This window comes from Sphaerodactylus townsendi, linkage group LG03 (assembly GCF_021028975.2).
Source record: "Sphaerodactylus townsendi isolate TG3544 linkage group LG03, MPM_Stown_v2.3, whole genome shotgun sequence".
Lineage (NCBI taxonomy): Eukaryota > Metazoa > Chordata > Lepidosauria > Squamata > Sphaerodactylidae > Sphaerodactylus > Sphaerodactylus townsendi.
This window is the reverse complement of record NC_059427.1, coordinates 24,964,291-24,988,839: the sequence shown is the minus strand read 5'-3', so window position 1 is coordinate 24,988,839 and position 24,549 is coordinate 24,964,291. Positions and strand designations below refer to the sequence as shown.

The 24,549-nt window shown below is 43.0% G+C and overlaps 1 protein-coding gene across 1 annotated transcript in view; it reads left to right on the top strand.

Annotated features, from left to right (window-relative positions):
• The window catches only part of CFAP20DC (CFAP20 domain containing), a 195,279-nt gene that overhangs the window by 54,091 nt on the left and 116,639 nt on the right, over positions 1-24,549 (top strand). The window contains exons 6-7 of the mRNA XM_048487317.1: positions 2,356-2,512; positions 13,143-13,283. Coding sequence (XP_048343274.1) covers positions 2,356-2,512; positions 13,143-13,283 — 298 coding nt within the window. The remainder of the gene's footprint in view (positions 1-2,355; positions 2,513-13,142; positions 13,284-24,549) is intronic.

Below are 24,549 nucleotides of genomic sequence, written 5' to 3'. Positions count from 1 at the left end.
TTGAGGCTGCCATCCAACGAAGCCCTTCTGCCCTCTAGAAGATGACCTTTGCAGGCTGAAGTAGCAGCAGAACCCTCTGTGCAGTTACGATGCTCCTCTCCCAATACATCTCTATTGCACAACGTTCTGAATTATTCAGGCCAGCGTCTGGCAGCACTGAAATAAAACTTGTGCTTTTTGTATGGCCTTGTCTTCCATATCACCTGTGGCAGACCTGTCAAGACTGCGGCTCTCAGATAGCACGCAACCCACCAGACATGTGCTGCGGCTGGCTTGATAAGCGCCTATTTTTTTTGCTGCTTGCTTGGGGCGCAAACACAGAAGACTTTATCAAGCACACTACTTGGCTAATGTGCCACAAGACTGACAGGCCTAATCTAGGTCATTTTCTGTCCGGAATGTTGATAAATTTGTACTTGTGACTATAAGTTGCTATTCCTGCTAGAGTTGCTTAACCCAAAGTGATAGACCTTTGTTGGTGCCAGCTAGAGTTTGTCTGAAGTGAAATTCCAAATGGATTAGCAGATTTTTTTCCCATTCTTGTCCCATTTTTGCTCAATTCCAAGGACATTCCTTGTGTGGATTTACGTCTGCCACTATGATTTATAAGTGAGTGAGAGTAGTCTAAAAATAAAATAAATCAAGAAAATAAAGGAATCAATATATGTTTCAGTGATTCAACGACCATAGGAAAAGTGTGCAAAGATCTTCAATTAAGAGTCTGTGATGTAATACAGCTGAATACTCTACTAGGGTGCATTTTTAGTCGAATGTTACAAAGTTAATGTATATGTCCTTCCCATGAGCTGCTAAAAATATTTCATGTCAGTGAATCTGACTATAGCATATTTGAGAATCTTACTGAAATTTTCAGTGTGTTTTTCAAATGAACCCTGAACAGTAGAAATGTGTGCTCACCGGCCCCAAAGTATTCCCTGTTCAGGGTCTGTACAGGCAGACAGAGAAGAACCCTAGTAAATAAGTAGATGTGCTTCTACACTGGGTGTTTCACAATGTGTTCTTATGGAACTAAAAAGAAAAAAAAACTGGTTTCTGTGGTCTCTGGCAGGCACTGAAAAGGTGCAGAATGAGAGTGCATGTACATGTATAAGTGCATACAAATGTGCATAAATTGCATGTAGAAGATCCATGGGATGTGTATTGAGTGGGTTCGGCTCCAATCACATTCCATTCGGGAGCTGTGAGGAAGAGAATTCACTCTAATACAGTGATGGCGAACCTTTTCGAGACCGAGTGCGCAAACTGCAACCCATAACCCACTTATTTATTGCAAAGTGCCAACACGGCAATTTAACCTGAATACTGAGGTTTTAGTTTAGAAAAACCAGTTGGCTTTGAGCTGTGCGTTACTCAGGAGTAAGCTTGGTGGTAGTTGGTGGCTTTGAAGCCCCCGTGCAACTCTTCCAACAGATGAATCACGACCCTAGGAGGGTTTACTCAGAAGCAAGCCCCATAGCCAGCAACTGAGCTTACTCCCAGGTAAAGGATCACATTTTAGTTCTTCGCATGAAAATCAGTGGGGTTTAACAGCACTTAACAGGGTTACCTACACTGCTTCCCCAAAACGAGGCCTTAGGTTTAATGCTAATAATTGAGCCCAGTGGCCCAGGCCAGCCTAGATGTGGGGGGGGGGGGGGACTCTGCGCATGTCCACAGAGAGGGCTCTGAGTGCCACCTCTGGCACCCGTGCCATAGGTTTGCCACCACTGCTCTAATAGAATAATGACAACTACTAATAAATATTGGGGGGTTTTCAATGAAAGCCATAGGAGTTTAATTTAGGCTGGAAAGAGCCAGTGTAAGGGCTAAGAGTGGTGGACTCTAATCTGGAGATCCAGGGTTGAGTCCTCCCTCCTCCATGTGCAGCTTGCTGGGTGACTTTGGGCCAGTCACAGTTCTCAAAACAGAGCCCCCACCCACCATGGGTAAGTCTGATAACTCCTTACAGGAAATAAGCAGGAAAAATCTGACAAGCCTTGTCAGTGAGTGGTTTCCCTGCTTGGGTGATCGTGGAAGGTGCGGGGTGTGTGTGTGTGTGTGTGTGTGTGTCTGTCTGTCTGTCTGTCTGTCTGTCTGTCTCAGCAGCCAATGTTTGAAGGAGATGAGTGCAGACAAACATCTTAGTAAAGGGGGTGGAGATTGAAAACGTTCTGGAAATGTTGTAAGTCACGTGTGCAGAAAAGACTACTGTTTGTGTGTTGTCAGCATATACTCCTAGTGGCAGCTAGGAGGATGGCCCTGCTACTATGTTTCACGAGAAACTGGGTAATTGGTCTCTTCAAGTTCAGTACCTTGTGCAAAGATATCACTAATCCTGTTCTGCTCTTTTCTTAGTGGTGCAATCTGTGCATTGACCTGGTAGCGTTCACCAGTGAGATATTCAAAGGAGCTGTTTTCCAGTCCTTGGATGGAATTATTGTCTCAGCTAACTGTAAGCTGCGAAAGATTTTCACGCTGAAGTCCAAGCCGCTGGATGCAGCTGATGAAGACGGTGTGTTGAAAGCTGGATGTCCTGACACTTAGATGTCACTGTTCGTGTTCCACAGTACATTTCTACGCTTGTCTATCAGATTTCTGTGATTAATCATTTGGGAATTTATATGATTTCATGGCAATTAACACAAACACGGGTCATGCCCATCACTTGCTCATAAACTGCGAATGACATTGCCTGTATGTGGTTACAATACAGGTAAGCACTTAACGTTTTCATAAAGTACCATCTTCATTAAAATGATGGCGGAAAAGGTTCCATCTTTGAATTAGCATACAAAGCTTCTAATAATCTGGCAAGTTACCTTCAGGTAAGTATTTCATTAACCAATTTGAAAGAGAGCTTGTTATTTAATTATCAGCAGGCTCTTCAGCTAAGAGGTGTCATTTCCTCAAGGTGTCTTCTAAACACTCAGAACTGTTAAGATGAGCCACATTCAATATAACCTTTAGTTTATTTTAGAAACTGGACATGGTCTTTCCAGCATTTTGCATTATGTTAGTAAAAGTTCTATTGTTCATCCATCACATATGAACAACAGAAGGCTATATTACATTTTAAGTAAGAGGGGTCATGCCTTTCCTTTAAATCACAGGTGTCAAACTCGCGGCCCTCCAGATGTCATGGACTACAGTTCCCATAATCCCCTGCCAGCATGATGCTGGCAGGGGATGATGGGAACTGTAGTCCACAACATCTGGAGGGCCACAAGTTTGACACCTAGGCTTTAAATCCACCTAGCAGATTCTAGACTACCTCCCCTTTCCCCCCTGACTCTCAGCTCCCGTGGAAAAGGAAGTAGTAAGAGGCTACTGGCAGGTAGTCATTCATTACAGAGGTTTCGTTTGTAATGTGAGTTGTTCCACCATCCTGCTAATTTGCCTAACCTCTGATTCTGCTTGGCCTTCTGTTCCTTTGTTGCTGCTCTTTCACCTTAGTCATCTGGATCTTTTTTGTTGTTGTTTCTCTCTTCTTCTGAGTCTTATTGTAGAGGTTCCCTGATGGGAGACCGTTAAGGTGGGTCTTTGGTACCTCCTGGAGGCACACATTTAGGTTGCTTTTCTCTCCTCCTTGCTCTACCTTCCATGAACCCGAATCCCATTGTGCACCTAATTTGTGGCTCATCTTTCAAAAATTTTACAGAACTGTTTTCCACATTTGTGCCCTTGCTTCAGATACATTGGCCCTGTTTGTGATAATGGATCCCAGTGAAGATGTTCAAATAGGCAGGCATTTCTTGAGCGAGAGAAAATTGTTCCACTCCAGAAGAATAGCCGTGGCTCGGGTGTTGAAGAAGGCAAATGGCACTGAATGTCTCCAAATGCTTTGTTTTTGTTTACCTGCTCAGGTATGGAGTGGAGCAGGGAGCAACGGTCAGAGAGCAACGGTCACTGACAGGGGCCAACCATGGGAAAGTGTGGCCTTTTGAATATTGATTGCTTGCAGCTACTTTTTTCTTTGAAGCAGGTGGTTAGTTTGGGGTTAGGAGTTAGGGTTTGTTTGGGGTGTTTTGATTTAAGCAGAATGTGTTTTTTTCAGCTTTGGACTAAAGTCCTTCAGTTTTGATCCCAGTGTATGGTAGTGGTGGCGGTTGTTTCTAAAACAGCACCTTGGAGATGGCATTTTAATTTTGCATTTATTCTCTCCAGGTGATTTGAATTTGTAAGCCTTTGGGTTTTCAAGGACCAGCATTTTGTTTAGCAGAGCTGTGCCATCTGTGCAGGCAGCCTTTCACCATCCATTAGCTAGTTGATTTGTTATGTGTCAGTCTGGAAAGAAGTCTGTCATATTGAAATGTTTATTGAATGACTTTCAGGAGGGTGACAGCTGAGCAGGGGGCTGTACCAGCTGAAGGCAACAGAGAATTGGCACTGCTTTCTACTTAGACTGACAGGATGGCGGAGTCCTCCAGTTTATTTGTGCTGTCCAGAATATAGCAGTTAAAATTGCAATATCTTTTGTTAGGCTAGAGAGAAAAAGTATAGAATACTAACTGGTTTTTCAGTTGTGGTCATGAAGAGTATCCCTTCCCTTTTACCATGCTCAGTAACTTTCTGAGATCCTGATACTTATTTTGCATGTTTCCTACTTTTTGTTTTCCGAGCTCCTCAAAATGTTATTTTTTAAAGTTCTATCTTATCTGTACACAGCTCAAGGAGGCACACATGAAATTTAAAAGTGAGCATCTCTCCCTCCCCTCCCTTGCATGTCACCCCTCCCTCCCCTCCCCCTCCTGCTAGGGTGGGGGGCCATATCCAGATGTCAGGCCCCATCCTATTCCCTTGCATGCCACCCTTCCCTCCCTCCCCTCCCCTTCCCTCCTCCCTCTTCCCTTGCATGCCACCCTTCCCCTCCCTCTGCTAGGGTAGGTGGGCCATGTCCAGATGCTGGCCCTTTCCCACTCCCTCCCCTTCCTCACCTACATTGCATGTCACCCCTCCCTCCCCCCTCCTGCCGCTAGGTTGGGAGGGCCATGTCCAGATACCGGGGCCCCTCCCTCCTTCCCCTTCCCTTGCATGCCTCCCCTCCCCCTCCCTCCGCTAGGGTGGGTGGAGCATGTCCTGATGCTGGGCCCCCTCCCCTCCCTTGCATGCCACCCTCCCCTCCCTCCCTGAGAGAAGAGGCTCTTAACAACCCCCAACAATGAATCATGGGAAGACTCTGACAATACGAACAAACATGGGTGTGCCATTGTAGAATGGTGCCCCCCACATCCCCCTCCCCCACGCCCAATCAAGTGGAGCACAGCCGGTGCCTCCTCACCCACCTATCACTTGCTCCCAACCGCTCATCACTTCTTTTGCTTCACAAAATTGCAACAGGTCACTAATCTAGAAGGCACACAATTTTTAAAAAGTGGAAGGCAATCAATTTTAAAAGCAACTGTTACCCAAAATGCTGGGGTCCTCCCCTTTTAGAGCAAGGTAATTAGCAAGGGCAGACCTTGCTTAATGAGAGGCTGGGTAGGCTCGAGATCTTTGTTGCCATCTTTTATGGAGATGGGTTTCCATAAGAAATCTGCAGGTGAACTTGTAAAAGTTTAACAAGTTCTATTGAGAAAAGTAAAATAATAAAAACACAAGCACACAAATGGCTAAAGCACACAGAGAAATCACACAGTACTAGGAGATAGTGTTGAGCAGAGAGGTTTGGAAAAGTGAGGAATTTTGGAAGGAAGGTTATAATTCCCTGTTCCTGAAGAGGGAGTCTAGAAAAGCAAAGTCCAGTGCCCACACTGGGATCCAAGGAAGCTGAGTAGAAAGCAGATGGCACACAGTGCAACTGAACCAAAATTTGGCTCAGAAGTACTGGGCACTCGCTGCAGGATGGCTATTTTATAGGGAAGGCTATTTTATAGGGATGGCTATTTTATAGGGAAGATTGGCTATTTTATAGGGAAGATTGGACCTTCCACCCATGCTAAGAGATCCTGAACAATCTTCCTAGGGAAGACAAAGAGGAACATTATACTTAAGTATTTGGATAGTTAAACTAATGGCTGTGGCACTTGTCTTAATATTCTAAGCCTGGGAGTGCCTGAAAGTGGGAGGAAATTGATTCAATCACAACTTCCAGACACAGGTGATGCTAATGAAGGTAGACTTGGGGAGAAGTTAGTAGAAATTAGAAAAATGAGATTAGCATCCTTGGAGGATGGCTGGCAAGAACTCCTTGATGGCATATGTTCACATATCCATTGTTTCACTGAGGCAGTTAGACCAGAGCTGCAGATGGGAATGGGTTTTCCCAGCTGAAGGCATTGGTTTGCCTTCACTCCTTTTAGGAAGGGGTGAGGCAGGTATTTTGCAAGAGTAGGTGAGGGCAAATCTGGACAGGTTTTTCCTGTCCTTGTGAGTAATACTGAACCAATGTAGAAAGTGGCACTTTGGTATGGCACTGCTGAACTCCCCAAGGATTGGCAGGATGGGTAGAGACAGCCCTCCACCAACCCACCATGGGTCAGTCTTTTAACAGTACAGAGTGTCAGGTTCCAAAAGAGAAAGGTTTTACTTCCTGCTGGAAGGCAAAAAAGGGAGAAACAAGACAACACCCTTCATCATTTAAAACCCCTGCTTCTTACAGTTGCTAACGGAGCTTCACACAGCCAAGGCACAGGAGCAGGGCTCCATTCCTGGCATGGAGGGGGGGGGGTCATATATGGGATTGTTTCAAGCTATCCATCCTTGCAGAATTGTGAGGGAATCCCTGTTTTTTATACATATACAAATACCTCGCCTAGAAACAAATAGAAGGACACTACATATGCTTTAAATACATTAGAGGGCAATGCAGTATTAGTTGATAAGATGTTTATAGCAGCGATTAATAACAGTGACAGTTAGCAATGAAATTGTCCTTTCTCCAAAAGAAGTCAAAGTAGTGTATGTGCATTTTCCTCCTCTCCATTTTCATTAGGGTGTAAAGTTGACAGGCCATTTGATATACCTGCAGAAATCTCACTGGAAAGGTTTTACTACAAACTCCTTCTAAGCTTTAAAAATACACACAAACACTTGTGTGCAGAGATGGCCTGAGTCTGTGTTCTTCAGTGTTTTCAGGCCCAGGATCATAAGAACATATAAGAACATAAGTACGAGCCTGCTGGATCAGACCAGAGTCCATCTAGTCCACCAGGTGGCCCACCAGGTGCCTTTGGGAGCTCACATGCAGGATGTGAAAGCAATGACCTTCTGCTGCTGCTCCCGAGCACCTGGTCTGCTAAGGCATTTGCAATCTCAGATTAAGAAGAAGAAGAGAAGAGTTTGGATTTATATCCCCCCTTTCTCTCCTGCAGGAGACTCAAAGGGTCTTACAATCTCCTTGCCCTTCCCCCCTCACAACAAACACCCTGTGAAGTAGGTGGGGCTGAGAGAGCTCCGAGAAGTAGTGACTAGCCCAAGGTCACCCAGCTGACATGTGTGGGAGTGTACAGGCTAATCTGAATTCCCCAGATAAGCCTCCACAGCTCAGACAGCAGAGCTGGGAATCAAACCCTGTTCCTCGAGATTAGATACATGAGCTCTTAACCTCCTACGCCACTGCTGCTCCCTGCTGATCAAGGAGGATCAAGATTGGTAGCCATAGATCGACTTCTCCTCCATAAATCTGTCCAAGCCCTTTTTAAAGCTGTCCAGGTTAGTGGCCATCACCACCTCCTGTGGCAACAGGAAGATCCACCTTTAACTCAGGAAGCAGCATAGGACTAACAGGGCATGTAAACCCATGGGTGGGTGGGGCGGGGGGGCGCTTTGGTTCAATTGCAGAGCACTTTCTTTGTATGCAGATAGTTCCCAGTTCAATTGCAGAGCACTTTCTTTGTATGCAGATAGTTCCCAGCTAAATAGATCAGGTGGCAGATGAGATGAACTCTACTTGAGTTTGCTAGAGAGCTTTTGCAAGCCCAAGTAAACAGTTATGACTTGGGTGGACCAATGGCCTGATTCACTGTAGGCCTGTGTACATGTGACTGGGAGAAGAGGAGCCAGAATTATGACCACCCATGTTAAAACTTGAACTGGTAGCAGCAGACTTGGAGACACAGGAATAGGAAGCACAAACTGGGCACCAGGTAATGTATTTTAATGTAGAGTGTATTTTTTTTTTAAAAAAAAAAGGAATGTCTGTTGCCTGTGCAGTTTATACAAACAATCTAGCAGTAGACCCCGATGGGGGTCTGCAGTCCACCTGAGGCCTTCGTCTGTGAGCTGAAGATCGCTGATTTAAACGAGATAATAACATTCTAGTGTTTTGAGAGTGAACTAAGCAGCAGGTTACATAGGAAGCTGTAGTTAAAATTTTGGTAAGGTGTTAATGATGGGAAGAAACAACTTGCCCTGCCGGTGCTTTGGTTTTCATTCACTAATGATAAGGAATAATCTATGGAGAAATTTCACAGTTACCTGATGTTTAGTTTTTGTTAACCTATCACACATCACATTACAAATTTGCTCATGTTTATTTTCAAGGTTTACATTTTTCCTTTGAGTTAGATGCTGCATACATACTGGAGCAGAGCAACTTGCTTTTTCTTCCTTTCATATGGAAAGGAGCAGCAGTGGCGTAGTGGTTAAGAGCAGGTGCATTCTAAACTGGAGGAACTGGGCTTGATTCCCTCCTGCTGCTGCTGCTGCTGCTGCTGCTGCTGCTGCTGCTGCTGCTGCTGCTGCTGCTGCTGCTGCTGCTGCTGCTGCTGCTTCATGATGATGTCTGGACTAAATGAGCATAGTCCAGGCAGGAGCTGTGGAGTTATTTGACTTGATTAGGCAAAGAACACAATTTACAAGTAACCTTTGTGAATATTTCGGTGGTGTTTGCATTACAGCCTTTCCAACTAAACTGGGCCCATATTACTAGGGTGGAAATGTTGGGCGGGGCATGAGGTGACAGAGAAGTTGTTTAGTATTGTCACTCTGTCATGAAAACATCTAACCGTGACATGCCTCTGAAGATGCCAGCCATAGATGCGGGTGAAAAGTTAGGAGCGAAAACTACCAGGCCACAGACACACAGCCCGGAAAACCCACAACAGCTAGTATTTTAATATACTAGGAAAAGAAAAATTCAGCTGGAAAAATCAGCAATAGGAGAATACATGATAAACCAACCTGAGCACAGAATATTATATGAAAACACAGAAATTCTGGACCACTCTGACAACCACTATGTCAGACGACGCAGCGAAGCCACTGAAATCCACAAGCACATGGACAATTTCAACAGGAAGGAGGAAATTTGGCTACCAGTACTGAAAAACACTAGAAAAGACAGTGACTAATGAACACCACCCAGACAAAGGATGTCTCCAGGCAGTAAGCAGTCAAAAACCCAGAACACCACCCACCACTCTAGGCAATAAGGAATCAAAGGAATCAAAAGGCCAGACTCCTACAATGCAGATGCCCTCACTAACTGATTATGCTATCTTCATGTTACTCACATGCTAAATGGGTGGATCTCACCCAACACATGCAAATCAAGGTTGCTAATTGCACCCTTTACACTTGTTGACAAGCAAATGGTTCTTTCTCCCACCCTGGACATTCCACAGGTATATATACTCCACTTGCTTTCCTACCATCAGATCCTCTGAAGATGCCAGCCACAGATGCAGGTGAAACGTTAGGAGAAAATGCTACTAGAACACAGCCATACAGGCCGGAAACCACACAACACCCCAGTGATTCCAGCTGTGAAAGCCTTCGACAATACAAAAAAATGCATTGATACAAAATGAAAGGCCTATAATATTTGCATAGTTCAATAGGGCTTACCAAGGATCCGATCCTGAGACTTCCTGAATATCTGTTCATAAATGGAAATACAGGAAAAAGCTGTTTATCGGCGGACACTTTTACAAAAGAAGCCAACAGAAATTGGTCATATTTGTGAAACAATGTAGGCTAATTATCTCACGCTGAATTTGGAAACCTCCTATTCACTTTAATCTGGATTAGAGCGGTGAAGCTGAGCCTTTAGGGGAGATCCATGGAATTGGGTATCAGGTAGATAAGTAGATTTCTTTCTGCAAAGCTCTTTGGATATTACTCTAGAGGCAGAGCTGTGTCTTCACATTTTGTTTCAGCCTTTTCATTTCTTATTAAACTAGGAAGTTGATATGGCCTAATAGCAAAACAAAAATATGTCTGAGTACCCCAGCCATGCACCCCCTGGTCTCTCTCTCCTACTTTCCAATTGGGAGGTGGTTTTGTTTTTCTTGCTCTACATCTGATTATGTAGAACAATGTTGTCTAACTGAGTTTTGTTTTGTGCAACTGTTTGCTTCTCTATTGTTGATATCGGTATTACCCTGGAAACTGGGTTTGTCAGATAACATGAAAGGCATTTATGGATGGCTGGATTTGCAGTATCAAGATACGCTCCCCCCTCCCCCAACATTAAAAACAATCTAACCCACAATTACACCACTTGGATTAGTTGAAATTTGCAAATGTGAGGGACACAGAAGTCACATTGGTAGGATGGTGTGGGAACTTCACCCCCCATGTGACATGAGGCACCCTGGGCCATGTGAGAGGCTCTCATACTCTAGCTCCGTCCTCTGTTGGTTTTGGGTTGATATTGGTGTGGAGAGAACCTCAACTATTGCTTCAGCAACATAAGAACTGGACCGAAGTTTCAAATTCTATAGTGTTCTCTTAAGTATAACAACTTAGAAATGGAATCCAAGATACAATGTTGCTTAAGAGAAGTCTCCGTGATCAAAATTTTGAAAGTAGTTAACTGTTGAGTGTATTTTAATTGCAACGCCCCTCCTCCCTGAAATCTAATTAATTCTCATCCCCACATGCAGATTACTTTAACAGTTAGTTACTGTTAACCGGAATCATCCATTTGCAATTATGCTTCCTACAGAAGATGTAAGTGCACGTGATTACAGTTCTATATTGATAGGACAAGAAGTCAGGTATCATCTTATTCAACCACCTCTAGAATAAGAGACTTTCCATGCACCACTCATTTGAAAACTTTCGTCAAGGATGCCCAGATTGCTAGAACAAGTACCCTGTTTCCCCTAATATAAGACATCCCCGAAAAATAAGACATAGTAGAGGTTTTGCTGAAGTGCGAAATATTAAGGCATCCCCCGAAAGTAAGACATAGCAAAGTTTTTGTTTGGAAGCATGCCCGACGAACAGAACGCAGAAAAATAAGACATCCCCTGAAAATAAGTCATAGTGCATCTTTGGGAGCAAAAATTAATGTCTTATATTTGGGGAAACATGGTAGTAATTCAGCTGCAGCCCATATCTGGTGTTTGTTAGCTCCCTTTACTCAAGGATCCTTTTCCTTGGACTTACCAGTCTCTGCCCCCCCCCCCCCCCGGTGTCATCCTGTGACTGATAAAGGGCAGGGAATAAATGCAAACAAACAAACAAATCCTGTGTACTCTTCTTAGGGTGCTGCTGAATGGGAAAGGTGTTTGCTAAGATGCCAGAGAAGCATCAGTTGACTGATGCGAGTTATACAGATTTCAAGGGTATTCATGGTAATAGTTTTCTTATACAATGAAGCAGTGAATGCCTAGCTTGAGTCCTTGTGGCATTATTCAATATCAGACAGATGTTTCTAGAGTCCTGGAAACTCTGGTGTGTTTCTTGGAAATGCAAGACCTTCTGATGAATTGTTTGTCTGGTCCAGCAGGGACAGAGGGATATTTTTGTGGGTCCCCATGAAATTATAAAAATTCCCCTATTACTGCTAGCTCCTGATTTTAAAATAATGAATCTTCACCTTGAAAAAAATCATGATATTGAACTAAGAATCATAAATTTTGGAAATATAGTGGACAAAATGGGTAACTGTGGGAGGGGTGTGGAATCTGATCCTCCCCTACTCCTAGCTTGCTCACTTGCTGGATTGGGGCACCTCCTTTCCCTCTTCTGGAGCAGCAGTGGCGTAGCGGTTCAGAGCAGGTGCATTCTAATCTGGAGGAACCGGGTTTGATTCCCTGCTCTGCCGCCTGAGCTGTGGAGGCTTATCTGGGGAATTCAGCTTAGCCTGTGCACTCCCACAGACGCCAGCTGGGTGACCTTGGGCTAGTCACCGCTTTTTGGAGCTCTCTCAGCCCCACCTGCCTCACAGCGTGTTTGTTGTGAGGGAGGAAGGGCAAGGAGATTGTAAGCCCCTTTGAGTCTCCTGCAGGAGAGAAAGGGGGGATATAAATCTAAACCGGGGTCGGGAACCTTTTCCCCTCAAAGAGCCATTTGGCTCACCCTCCCCCGCTCACCCCCTCCCACTCGGTCGTACGCCCCCCCCACTCCCCCCCCCACTTGCTCGCTCGCGCCCCCGCCCGCTCACACACACCCCCGCGCCTGCAGGGCAAACGAAGATGGGTCCGGCGGCTCGGCCTGGCCAGCCGCCGGAAAAGCGCCCCCTTGCAATGAGTGAGGCGGGCAGCAGGCAAAGCCCGCGGCACGGCCTGCGCCCACCCTGCTGCTTGCAGGGTAGGTGAAGATGGGCCCGGCTGCTCGGCTCATGGAGCCGCAGAACAGTGGCGGAAGAGCCGCATGCGGCTCGCGAGCCGCGGGTTCCCAACCCCTGATCTAAACTCTTCTTCTTCTCCCTTATTGCCCACCAGCTGGAGGGATGGGGCAGTGGTGTCTCCCACTCCCTCATGGCTCACCCATGCAGCAACAGTGGGAGGGAGTAGTGGTGGCTCACACTCTGTCCTGCTTGGCTCACCTGCCTGCATTGTAGTGGCACAATAGGGGAGACAGCTCATGCTTCTCGCCCCCCAGCTGTTTCTCCTCCTTTGGGCTCATATGTCAGACAGCTGCTCCTCCCTTCTGTGAACTGGCAGTCAAGATCTTGCCATGTAATGTTGTGAGAAGTCAGTCTTTTCTCCCAAACCTTACATTTTATAGATTTTGAGATAACATGATTTTTTTTCATTTATACTTTGTAATCATGGGGGCTAGAAGCTTTGAAAAATATGAACGTGGATTTCACGTTGAGTGTTTTTTGGGCATGCGTTCGGTTGTATGTACAGAGAGTGCCTGTGAGATGCAGGGAATTACTTTGTAGGCTACCTTGTTTCTGCTCGCAATGGTAGAAAAGACACATCTTTGCCTCTTTACTCACGCTTGTTTTGCTGTGTCATTCACAGTTGATGGACCAACAGATACAATTCCTCGAGCCTGTCAGTTAAATTCAGATGTGCCGCAAATTACACAGTTGCTGAACATGAGTAAGCTGCGCCTATTGGATCAAAAATGTAGCAGTCGGCCCTTTACCTCAACAGAATCAGGTAAGCTGTAAAATATGAATCTGCACTTGTAAGACATTGTGGTCTCCTGATAAAAGGCAGTGTGATATAGTGGTCAGAGTAGATACTGGGAGACCCAGGTTCAGACCCCCAGTCTGCCATGGAAACCTGTTGGGCCAGTCGCACATACACAACCTAACTTACCTCACTGGGTTGTTGTGAGGATAAAATGGAGGAGAGGGGAATGATGTAAGCCGCTTTGGATCCCCGTTGGGAGAAAGTTCTTCTCTTAATGGATTGCACAGAACCGGTCCTTTGTCGCTGCAGTTTCTCTTTCATTATTTATGTATGTATGTATGTATGTATGTATGTATGTATGTATGTATGTATGTATGTATGTATGTATGTATTTATTTATTTATTTATTTATTTATTTATTTATTTATATTTATATACCGCCCTCCCCAAAGGCTCAGGGCGGTGTCCATCAATAGTAAAACAGCTTAAAACATCATGTATAATTTATATAAATACATAAAATAACAAGACTCCAGATGGCTTCAGCCCCTCCCTCCCCCTTTATATACCCCCTTTATATACCCATTAAGATAGATACAGATGGAATAGTGGGAAGAAAGCATGCACGAGGAGTTGTCAACTCCTTCTCTTTCTCTTTACTGTTGGGAAAAATGTAGGAAGTTGGGACAGGAGAATGTGAGGCAATTTTTAATCACACCTCCATCTTCTTGCCATCTCCTGAGCAGCATGCCTTTTTGTTTCCAGTAATCCCCTGACCCTCGGTTATAGCTTTCCAGGGGCAACAGACATGGAAGAGGGAGGGGTCCTTTCTGTGAACTTACTCCATTTACATTTCATAAAGTCCCATCTTTTGTTAAGAAGGGAAAAGGGGGCAGACTTACAGTTTAGGGAATGGGCTGCTGCCACAGCTAATCGTTCCTTCAACTGCAGATATTTCAGGCTGTTACCTTGTCAGCAGCAGATTGACAATATTGTAAAATGGGAGGCTGATGTGAAGCACACATGACAAAAATGATTATCAACATGCTTGTCATTATGATAGGAGACGTTTGGAGGGAAGGTTTAGTGTATCATAAGTACTCCTTGCACATGCATATACAGGGACTTCCTTGTAACTGGGGTCATCCCTGAGGTAAGATTTTTCCTTCCCCTTAATGAGGCAAGGGACAGTCCTTTTCCTCCAAAGCTCTTATTACCTAGATTGTGCTTATAGAGGGCAATTTTGGACACTGTTACGGTGTATCCTTAATTCCAGCCCCAAATGCAGTTACCGTGTATACTCGTGTATAAGTCAACCCGCATATAAGTTGAGGCACCTAATTTTACCACAAAAAACTGGGAAAACGTATTGACTCGCGTGTAAGTCGGGGGTGGGGAATGCAGCAGCTACTGGTAAATTTCAAAAATAAAAGTAGATACCAATAAAATTACATTAATTGAGGCATCAGTAGGTTAAATGTTTTTGAATATTTATTTCAAAGAAAAACAGTAAACTAGCTCTGTAAGCCCTGATTCTCCCTTTAAATCCACTCAGAAGGGGGGGGGGTGATTTAAAGGGAGAATCTAAGAAAAGGCTGAGGTGCCTGTCAGGGAAGGAGATGTTTATGTTATGGTACCAACATTTCAAAGAGGTATCTTTAGGAGACCCTCCTAATGAAGAGTACCACTGCAAGGTTTAATTGAGGATTTGGTTCAGGGCTCCAAAGTTATGGACCCTCAAAGGGAAGCCCGTCTACTATTAACTGTTCTGGAAACAATGGGGATGGGAACTACGTTAAGGATCCATAACTTTGGACCCTAGACAAACATCACCAAACCTGGCTAATTATCATGAAGAGAGATTATCCTGATGATACCACCCAGGTTTCAAGTGATGTTAGTTCCATGGAATCAAGTTATGAACCCTCAAATATTAGCCCATCTACTAGTAGCCTCCCATTGGAAACAATGGGGGGGATAGAGACTTACTCATTTGGGGGTCCCATAACTTTGGACCCCACAGACCAAACTTCACCAAGTCTGGCTGGTATCATCAGGAGGTGTCACCTGATGATACCCCCTAATTTTGGTGCCACTAGCCCCACAAAACTGCAGCCCCTGGTGTCCAACAAAGTAAAAATCCTAAAATATTTTTTGGAAATACCACCTCTTGTGTAAAGTCGGCGGGGGGCTTTTCAACACAAAATGTGCTGAAAAAATTGACCTATCAGAGTATTTTTATTATACTGGCAGCATGTAAGGAGTTCCAATATAGTTTTCTTATCTAGTGTGACCTTGGGCTAGTCACAGCTTCTCGGAGCTCTCTCAACCCCACCCACCTCACAGGGTGTTTGTTGTGTGGGGGGAAGGGCAAGGAGAGATTGCTTGTAGAAGCCCTTTGAGTCTCCTGCAGGAGAGAAAGGGGGGATGTAAATCCAAACTCTTCTTCTTCTTTTTCATAGAAAAGCTTTTAGACAGATGACAAACTGTGCCTAGGATCACAGAATCATAGAGTGGGAAGAGATCACAAGAGTCATCAAGGCCAACTTGTTGTACATGCATCCTTAGAGAAAGGCATGGTTTCCCAAACATCTAGAGTCTAAGCAGCACCAAATTTTGCTAAAAACTTCCATTTAAAGCAAGAAATGTTTGCAAACCTGTCATCTTTTTAAAAGAGAGAATCTTAATATGTAAACATATTTCTCCAAAAGAACAAACCCTTCTATTAAATTCCATAATGAGAAACAATCTTTATTAATGTGGAATGCAACAAAATAAGAAAGGTGAGTAATTTAATTTAGAATACCATGTCACTACTCTAGTGCCTAATATAATGAAAACAAAAAAAGATAATAGAGTTCATTTAATTTTGGATAAGCACTTAGGAGTATAATTATTTTTTATTTTTATTTCATCCTTTGTATGACATCCTGTTCTACTTTTTAATTTCACAAGGCGTTTAATTATGTGTTTAAATAAAAGTTCAAGACTACACCCAAGAATTTCAATGTCCTATTTTAAAGTTCAAGGACACTATGATGCATGACATAAAATGCGGAATGGAGTGCATTGGATTGATTCGTGGGAGCTTTCTTAGTAAAGCTATTAATTTTTATGCATGGAAATAGAAACTATCTTTCCTGATTATTCAAGTCGAACCTGTCCTTCATTAAGTGAATATGCCTTACTTTGAGTCCACAAAGAACAAAAAAACAGGACTCCTATGGGATAGTGGTTATTTCATAAACTGTGTGAAATAATGCAATAAAATTTCATCAACCCTAGTATGTTAAATGATATATAACATATTCAGAGCAATCAGATGTTTGATTGAAAGAAATTCTTCCTTGTTTAAAGCACACCGAAGGAAGGACAATTCTGAATGAATTTCAAGATCTAGAGAATCCAGATTTACCAAGATGATGAGGATCATGCAGCAAAGCTGTAAATGTTGCTGTACTATATCTGTTGTATTGGCTGTTGCATCAGGGAATGATGCCTTCTAAAAGGCAGAAACACTGTCCGAAGTAAAACACCACCAAAGCAAAACCAGGATGTATTGTCGAAGGCTTTCACGGCCAGATTCAACTGGTTCCGGTGGATTTTCCAGGATCCAACAGACCACGGCCACCCAGCCCGGAAAACCCACCAGAACCAGTTAAAACCAGGATGTTCCATCAAGTCCATCTTCAAGCCATCTTTTCCCTTCTGACAGATGAATGCTATCTGCCCAGCAGAATTCATCATCCAAACAAGTTCCATCTGCACGAGTTATTGTAAGTCTACTTGAAAATTCAAGGAGACTTCCAGATACTGACCATGTATTCAGAGTAAATTCAAGTTTTGCATTTAAAAATGAATTGCTACAGAATATACAGGTCAGGTTCATGCATAATAAAAACACAAAAGACTATATTGAACAAAGAGAAGCTCCACATGAAATGGAAGGGAAGGAAGTGCAGATTTTTCAGAATTTACCTACTAGCTTGTTGAGGAAAAAGAGGGACTTTGATTCCTTAAGACTAATTCCACCAAGGAAAGAAATAAAATATCATTGGAGAATTCCATTTTCTATACCCATGGGCAAAAGAATAATTACCACACTTGAACAAACTAAGCATCTTCCGTGTGAGATCACTCAAAATAATTTTAAAGAACCCACAGTAGAAGGGTTCCCGCTAACTCAAAAGAAAATTCACCTAAAACAAGAAGGAAAGGGGAAAAAATAAAGGAGCACCACTTAAAGAAGATAAATTAAATCAGATTACAGCATTAGAATAAAATAGATAAAATGAAGATTGTTATCAATTAACATCAATGGCTTAAATTCACCTTCCAAGTGAACAAAAAATTTCAATCAGTTGAAAAAACAAAACAGATATACTATGAAGGCAAAAAACTCATATAAGGAAAACGCTGAATGTATTGTAAATAAGAAGCTGGACAAAGTGTATGTGGTGTCAGTGAACAATAAAAGAGTTGCAGTTTATATAAATGTATTAGAAGGACTAACCAATGTGGAAAGAAGATATACTATTTTGAAAATCAGGTTCCCAGAAGGCAAGATCTACATTCTGGCAACATTATAAGCCCTGAGTAATGCAAGAGAAAAATGATATGAAAAAAAAATTCCAATTCATATAAAATTTTCAAGGAGGAGAGACAATGATCTTTGGAGATATGAACAGGGTAATGCATAATAATAATAAAGTCAAATCCCAAAAGAGGCAAACTTGCCAAAAATGTGTTTAATTACATGTATATGTTACAGTTAGAAGAAGCTTGAAGGATCAAGAATCTGAACACTAGAGACTAGTTTCTTTTTGAACAGGCACCAAACATATTGAAGCGTTGATATGTACTGGATATCAAAACCCCTAGTTATCAATCTAGAGAGTGTGAAAATAAAACCAAAGATCTTTACAGATAATAATCCTTTAGCAATAGCTTGGCAACAAAACAGAAGCAAAAGATGAAGGTGGTGGTCTTTTATTACAAAAAAATGTAAAATATATTTAAATAGAGAAGATTTTTGTTATAGAGCAGGGGTAGGGAACCTGCGGCTCTCCAGATGTTCAGGAACTACAATTCCCATCAGCCTCTGTCAGCATGGCCAATTGGAGAGCCATTGGCCACATGCTGAGTGAAAACTGATGGAAATTAACAATTCCTGAACATCTGGAAACCTGGAGTTCTATTAGAAAGAATAAACAACATGTAATAGCAATTGCAGTGATTTGGGAAACCTGCAAGGTTGTTGTGAGAGAAAACCTAATAGCCATAGCTTCAATTTAAAAAAGAAAGAAAAATCAGAACTAAAAAAATTAATGGACAGAATACAAATACTGGAGGAGCAGCATAAAAACTGCCTCAATAAAGTGATTTTGATTAAGGTTAAGCAATTAAGAAACCAATTAGATACATGGGAAACTGAGGAGATACGGAGGAAATTCAGATTTTTAAGGCAGAAGCATTTTGAACATGCAAAAAACCCTAAAAGATACCTGGCACATTATTTAAAGAAAGAGACTGAAAAAAGAACAATAACGGGAGTGAAGAAAAAGAGATTGAATTACTCATGTTGAAAAGGAGATACAGGAATGGTCTACTCTCTTCCTTTTGGAATTATACAAAAAGATTCACCAGAAGAGTACATAGAAGAAATACATACTGAGAAGTTTACCTCTCAACACATGGACACATTGAATAAAACTTATAATGTATTGTGGAAGGCTTTCACTGCCGGATTCAACTGGTTCTGGTGGGTTTTCCGGGCTGTGTGGCCGTGGTCTGGTGGATCTTGTTCCTAACGTTTCGCCTTCATCTGTATTTAGCATCTTCAGAGGTGTATCACAGAGAAGTCTATTACATTTGTCCAATTGAGAAGGGAATGTTTGAGTAAATTTATATGTGTCCATGTCCAAATTTGGGGTACCAATCAGTAAGCGTTTGGGTGGAACTTGCTATGCAAAGATGTGGTTGAAAGTATAGTGCTGTGGGTGGGGTTACTCCACCCAAAAGAGTGATGCAACTGTTCTGCCTTTTGGGGGGTTTTCCAGGTGATCAGGAGTTCTTTTGTTTTTGCTGCCTCTTTTCACCCCCTGAAATTCTTCTGAAGGTGGCGCAACAGTCCCTGGCTGCCAGATTGGTCTGCCAGTAGGGTATAACTGACCTTAGTCCTGGGCTGTAAGGTTATTAGGTCAAGACCAGGAACTCAATTCTTGTTCATACTCATATACATATAACTTTATTTCTGGTCCTTTCCGCACAGCGGAAAGGGCGCTGCTCCACTGGCAGAAAATATGCCAGAGGAGGGGAGGGGGCCATTCGCATGGGAGCGTGCAAGTGGCCCCCGCAGAGGCCAGCACAGAAGAGGCGGCTCTGCACACAGCCGCCTCTTCTGCGTCCCCACTCACCTCATCCCTCCAGCGTCCCGTCTCTGGAGACTGCAGGGGGGGGGGGCTGTAGACCCTTGCCCATACTGCCTCCTCCGACCTCCAGGGGTGAGGAGGAGCAGCATGAACAGGTCTCAACAGCCCTCCAGACCCGGCACGCTGGAGGAATGGAAATGAGAGTGAGACAGGAAAGTGGCTTTGGCCCCAGGTCACGGTCCTTACCCATACCCGATGGGAAGGCGGCGCTTTCCAAAAACCTCCCTCAGGAAGGGAGGTGGAAAGCGCCGCCTTCACGCCGCTCGGGGCCGCACAGAACAGTACTGCTGCATTTCAGCAGTGGTGCCTGTGCGAACGGCTGCCCAGGGACAGTGTTTTTGCTGTCCCTGGGCCGCTGTAAATGGCCCGTGCAGAAAGGGCCCAAGTTATGTCCAGTAAATGTGCATATAGATAAAATTGAAAATGGTATAGAAGCTCTATAGATCTGTTCACTTGTGCAAGTTGTGTCTTAATGCCACATTCCTGAGCTCAATAGTTATGAAACAGTCCTGCCCATGGCTGCAGTGAGGGATAACACGACTGCACAAGAAATGTCCAAAGCAACATTTTGGTCATTTGACTTGGTTTTACTTGGTGGATGTGCAGCATTGATAACATACTGCAGAGAATCAAAAATCTATTCTTGTCACAAGTACCCTCTATGTCTGTCACCCGATGAAGCCTTTGGTCAGTTTTCCAAGTACAGGACTGCAGGGGGATACCAAAGCAAATGCAAAATTTGTTTGTTTGTAGCTATTGCCCCTCGAGTTCCTACTCTGCTCTCACACATCCAAGACTTCTTTCTGTCCTTCGTAAGGCTGCATCCTGTTTCGACAAATAACTGGCAAGATGTATTTCCCTTACCTTTGTACACATGCACACACACATATAGATGCTTCTTTTCAAACAGGTTTTCCATTCCCTCCCCCCCCCCCCCCCCCCCCCCCCCCCATGCAAAACATGCTCGCTGGGCTGCAGTTCCTAATTCATCGTGTACAACTAATTTCCCTGAATCACAGATATAATTATATGCTGTTGAAGAACAATTCGGTGTTTTGAATGCTTTCAACAAAATTAATAAAACCAGCCTGCATCCAGTTAATTATTATGTGTGTAATTTGACTAAAAATTTGCACTGTTAATTCCTTCAATTCCCGGGCTAGATTAAGTACTGACTGTTAGTCAATGTGGAGCTGTAGGAAGTAATTTTTTCCCCTTAATGGGACCTTGGTTTAATAGAACACAGAATCAAGTCTGGTTGCTTAAACTGAGCAGTTCAGCTTACTAATGACAGGATGTATTGGTCCACTAAACACAAATCAAAACTGGTAATTTACTTAAAAATTAGCACTCTCTTTGCGGGAGTTCTGTTGTTTCCACAACAGCAATAATGCTAGATTTCTTCCCCCCTTCTAGCTTCTAAGTATAAGCATGCACATTTGTATGGGGAGTTCTTTGTTTCACTTATTGATTTGATTTGTAAAAGTGCACCCTAGTCCCCAGAGACATTAATTTGGCACGGCAGTCAGTTCTTTGGTAACACATGGCGAGGGTGCTGGTTTGGCTGGTCGTCGTGCTGGAGATTGTATTCATCATTTACCAGTTGAGGCAACGGTTGTCCATACATATGCATACTCTAGGTCAGTGGTGGCGAACCTATGGCACTCTGTGTGCAGCCCAGAGAGAACATTTGACAAGGAATGTGCACTCTGTACATGTTCATGCTCTTCACTTAGCTGTTACCAAAGATGGTGTGGTACAAAGGGGCATTTCTTCCCCTTCAGAATTCTGATATTTTCTTTCTAAATGTTTTCAGTCCATCGTTCCATTCAATTTGCCATGGATGAATTTGTAATTAGAAAGAGGAAAGATTTCTGACGATGAAGATTCCTCTTGTTCACCTACAGCACTCTGTAGTATAGATCTGAATGAGAGACCTGGAGGAATCTCCACCACATCTTCCTTGACAAGAAATGTAGCCAAAGGAGAGGGAGACTCTTCAGAGAAGAAAGCTTCTAATGTGAAGCAAAGGTCAAGATGACAGTACCAAGATATCCGGAAAAGAACCTATGGGTGGCTCTCTCATGATGCAGCAGCAGATGAAGCATATTGTGGCATCTGTCGGTTCGCAGTAAATGACATGACTCTTCCAAAGACATCAAGAGACAAGGATTTACATGAAACTCTTGTTGAAAATGGTTTCTCAAACAGGAAGAAGGCACTATTGTGATTTCACAGCCTTCAGAATTCCAACTTGCATCGTACAGCTGTCCAAACTATAGGATCTATTAAAGCAGGAGTAAATGAACACAGCATGTTTTCAGAAGGCCAGCAGAAGCAAATGCAAGATGCTAGAAAGGCACTGCTAACAATGTTGTCATCAGGAAGGTACCTTGCCTGTCAGGGCAGTGCAATACGCTGCCATGATGAGGAAGAGTCAAACCCGAAACAGCTTTTGCTGCTACATGCTGAAGATATTCCACAGCTGAAGTCATGATTGAATTGTACAAACTACAAATGGATTTCACCTACCATTGTGAATTAAATGCTTGAGATCGTGTGTCACAATGTTCTGTGCAAAGCAGTGAGAGAGATTAAAGAAGCTGTTTATTCCAGTGTAATTATCGATGAGACCACAGATATCACACACAAGAGCAGGTTTCATTTTGCTTCTGCATTGCTACAGAGGATATGTTTGTGGAGGAATTATTTGTTGGGTTTTATGAAACTGAATCCACCACTGCTAGAACTCTCTGTTCTATTTTGAAAGATGTACTCTGTTGCTTTGATCTTTCTCCTGACAGATGTCGGGGCCAGTGCTATGATGGCGCATTGAATGCTGCTGGACATCTTAGTGGAGCACAGGCTCTTGTAAAGGCTGAGGAGCCAAGGGCACTATATGTTCATTGTTTTGCAGATGTTGTGAACTTAGTGGTACAAGATGTGTCGGAAAATGTTAACTGTGTGTAGAAATTTTCTGAGTAAGTAATCTGACATGATCACCTTTCTGAAAATTTCACCCAAACGTCTTGCTTTGTTAAATCACTTCCAGTAGGCAGAGAACATAAATCTGACTCAATTTTGCCCCACTAGGTGAACTGTTAGATCAGCTTCCCAACAGTCAGTGGAATCAAATTGTGGGGAACTCATTCAGTTCTTTGAGAATTCTCTGAGGAGATCTAGGGCGAAAGCAGATGGATTTGCACAACACTTGTTGAGATTTGCTTCTTACTTCATGCTGCAGTTATTGCTGCTTGTGTTTGGTCATGTGGACACACTAAGCACAGCTCTGCAAAAAAAGTAATCTATGGTTCCATCCAGCAGAACTTCTTCCTTCTGGAAAGGAGAATACAAAGAAACTGAGGAGCAACATTGAACAGTTCTGGTCCTAGACAGTCGTGACAGCAAAAGACTTAGATTTAGAGGGTCCTACTGTTCCTAGGTGCAGAAAGCCTGCACAGTGTGTTGATGCTGGATGTTTCCAGCTCCTGAGGATTTCTACAGGAAAATCTTTTATGAAAGCACTGATATTATCTACAGCAGTTGACACAGCCACTTTTCCTTGGATGTCTCCGAACACAGGCACAAAATTGAAAAGTTTGCTATAGGAGAGTGGGATGGTGCATACATTCTAAACTTTTATAAAACTGACTTAGAGGCTGCCTGACTACAGTTTCATTGGGACATGTTTTTAGATATTGCAAAGGAGCAGAAAGTTAAACTTTTCGCTCTTCATGGTGTAATTGATCGGTTCAGTGGAGCACAAGGAAAAGCTAATACCAGAATTAGCCAGACTTGTTCTAATTTTTATAAAATGTGACTAAAGAAACAGTTTGTGTTGTTAATTAAAAGCTAAAGTTGGGCTTCAGCTATCTGACGATCATATGTTGAAGCCATATTTTCTAAGTTGAACTTAAAGAGTAAAAGTTAACTATGCACAGGAATGCAGTCATTTCCCATACACTGATTTATGTGATTTTAAGAATAGTTTGTTCTGAATGTCTGTGTTTTTAAGGTGGAGATTTTAAGCAGTGTGCTAAGAAAGCTAGGTATATAAAATCCTAGGTGGCATAACTTTGTGTTTTCCTCTGAGTCATGACGATAGGCACTGTTCTGAATTGCCTCAAAATGTGCTTGAACTGACTTAAAGGATATGAGTTTTAAGTTAGAAGATAGCTAATGTTTCAAACTCTGTACATTGCCCCTCCCCAAATCCCCCATGATCCTATCCATAAATAGTGGCAATGAAGACCCCTCCCTGTGATGTCACTGGCTCCTCCCTATGATGTCACAAGGTCGTTGGCTCAGCACCAGCCCCTGGGAAATTAGCAAGTTTATGCCCCTGCCTTGAACTGTTATGATTGTTGAAACTGGCAATGTCTAGTGTGCAAAAAATGAATGAACAGACGACCCTTCAGGAGACAACAAGTGGACAGCAAGGTTAAGAACTATAAAATTCTTATAAGATTCTTAATAAGAACTATAAAATTATAAAATTCCAAGGACGTAGGTAAGGGGGGGGTTCTCGGGTTCAAACCCCCCCCCCTTCATGTCCAAATCTCCGCCCCTCCGTTTGTGGGTTTTAAAAACATTTTTAGTGTTTTTTTGTTTTTTGGCCTGCAGAGGGCCCTTTGTTCCCTTTGATTGCTATTGTCTATAGTTGTCCTGTGTTTGTGTGGAGCTGATTAGTCACTGTCTTGATTCAGTGTCTTGATTCAGAATCACAGTGTCTTGATTCAGAATTCAGCTCCACACAAACACAGGACAACTATAGACAATAGCAATCAAAGGGAACAAAGACCAGGATACTTCTATTCAGATGCATTCACTTATTGACCTTGCTATCTTCATTGTTACTC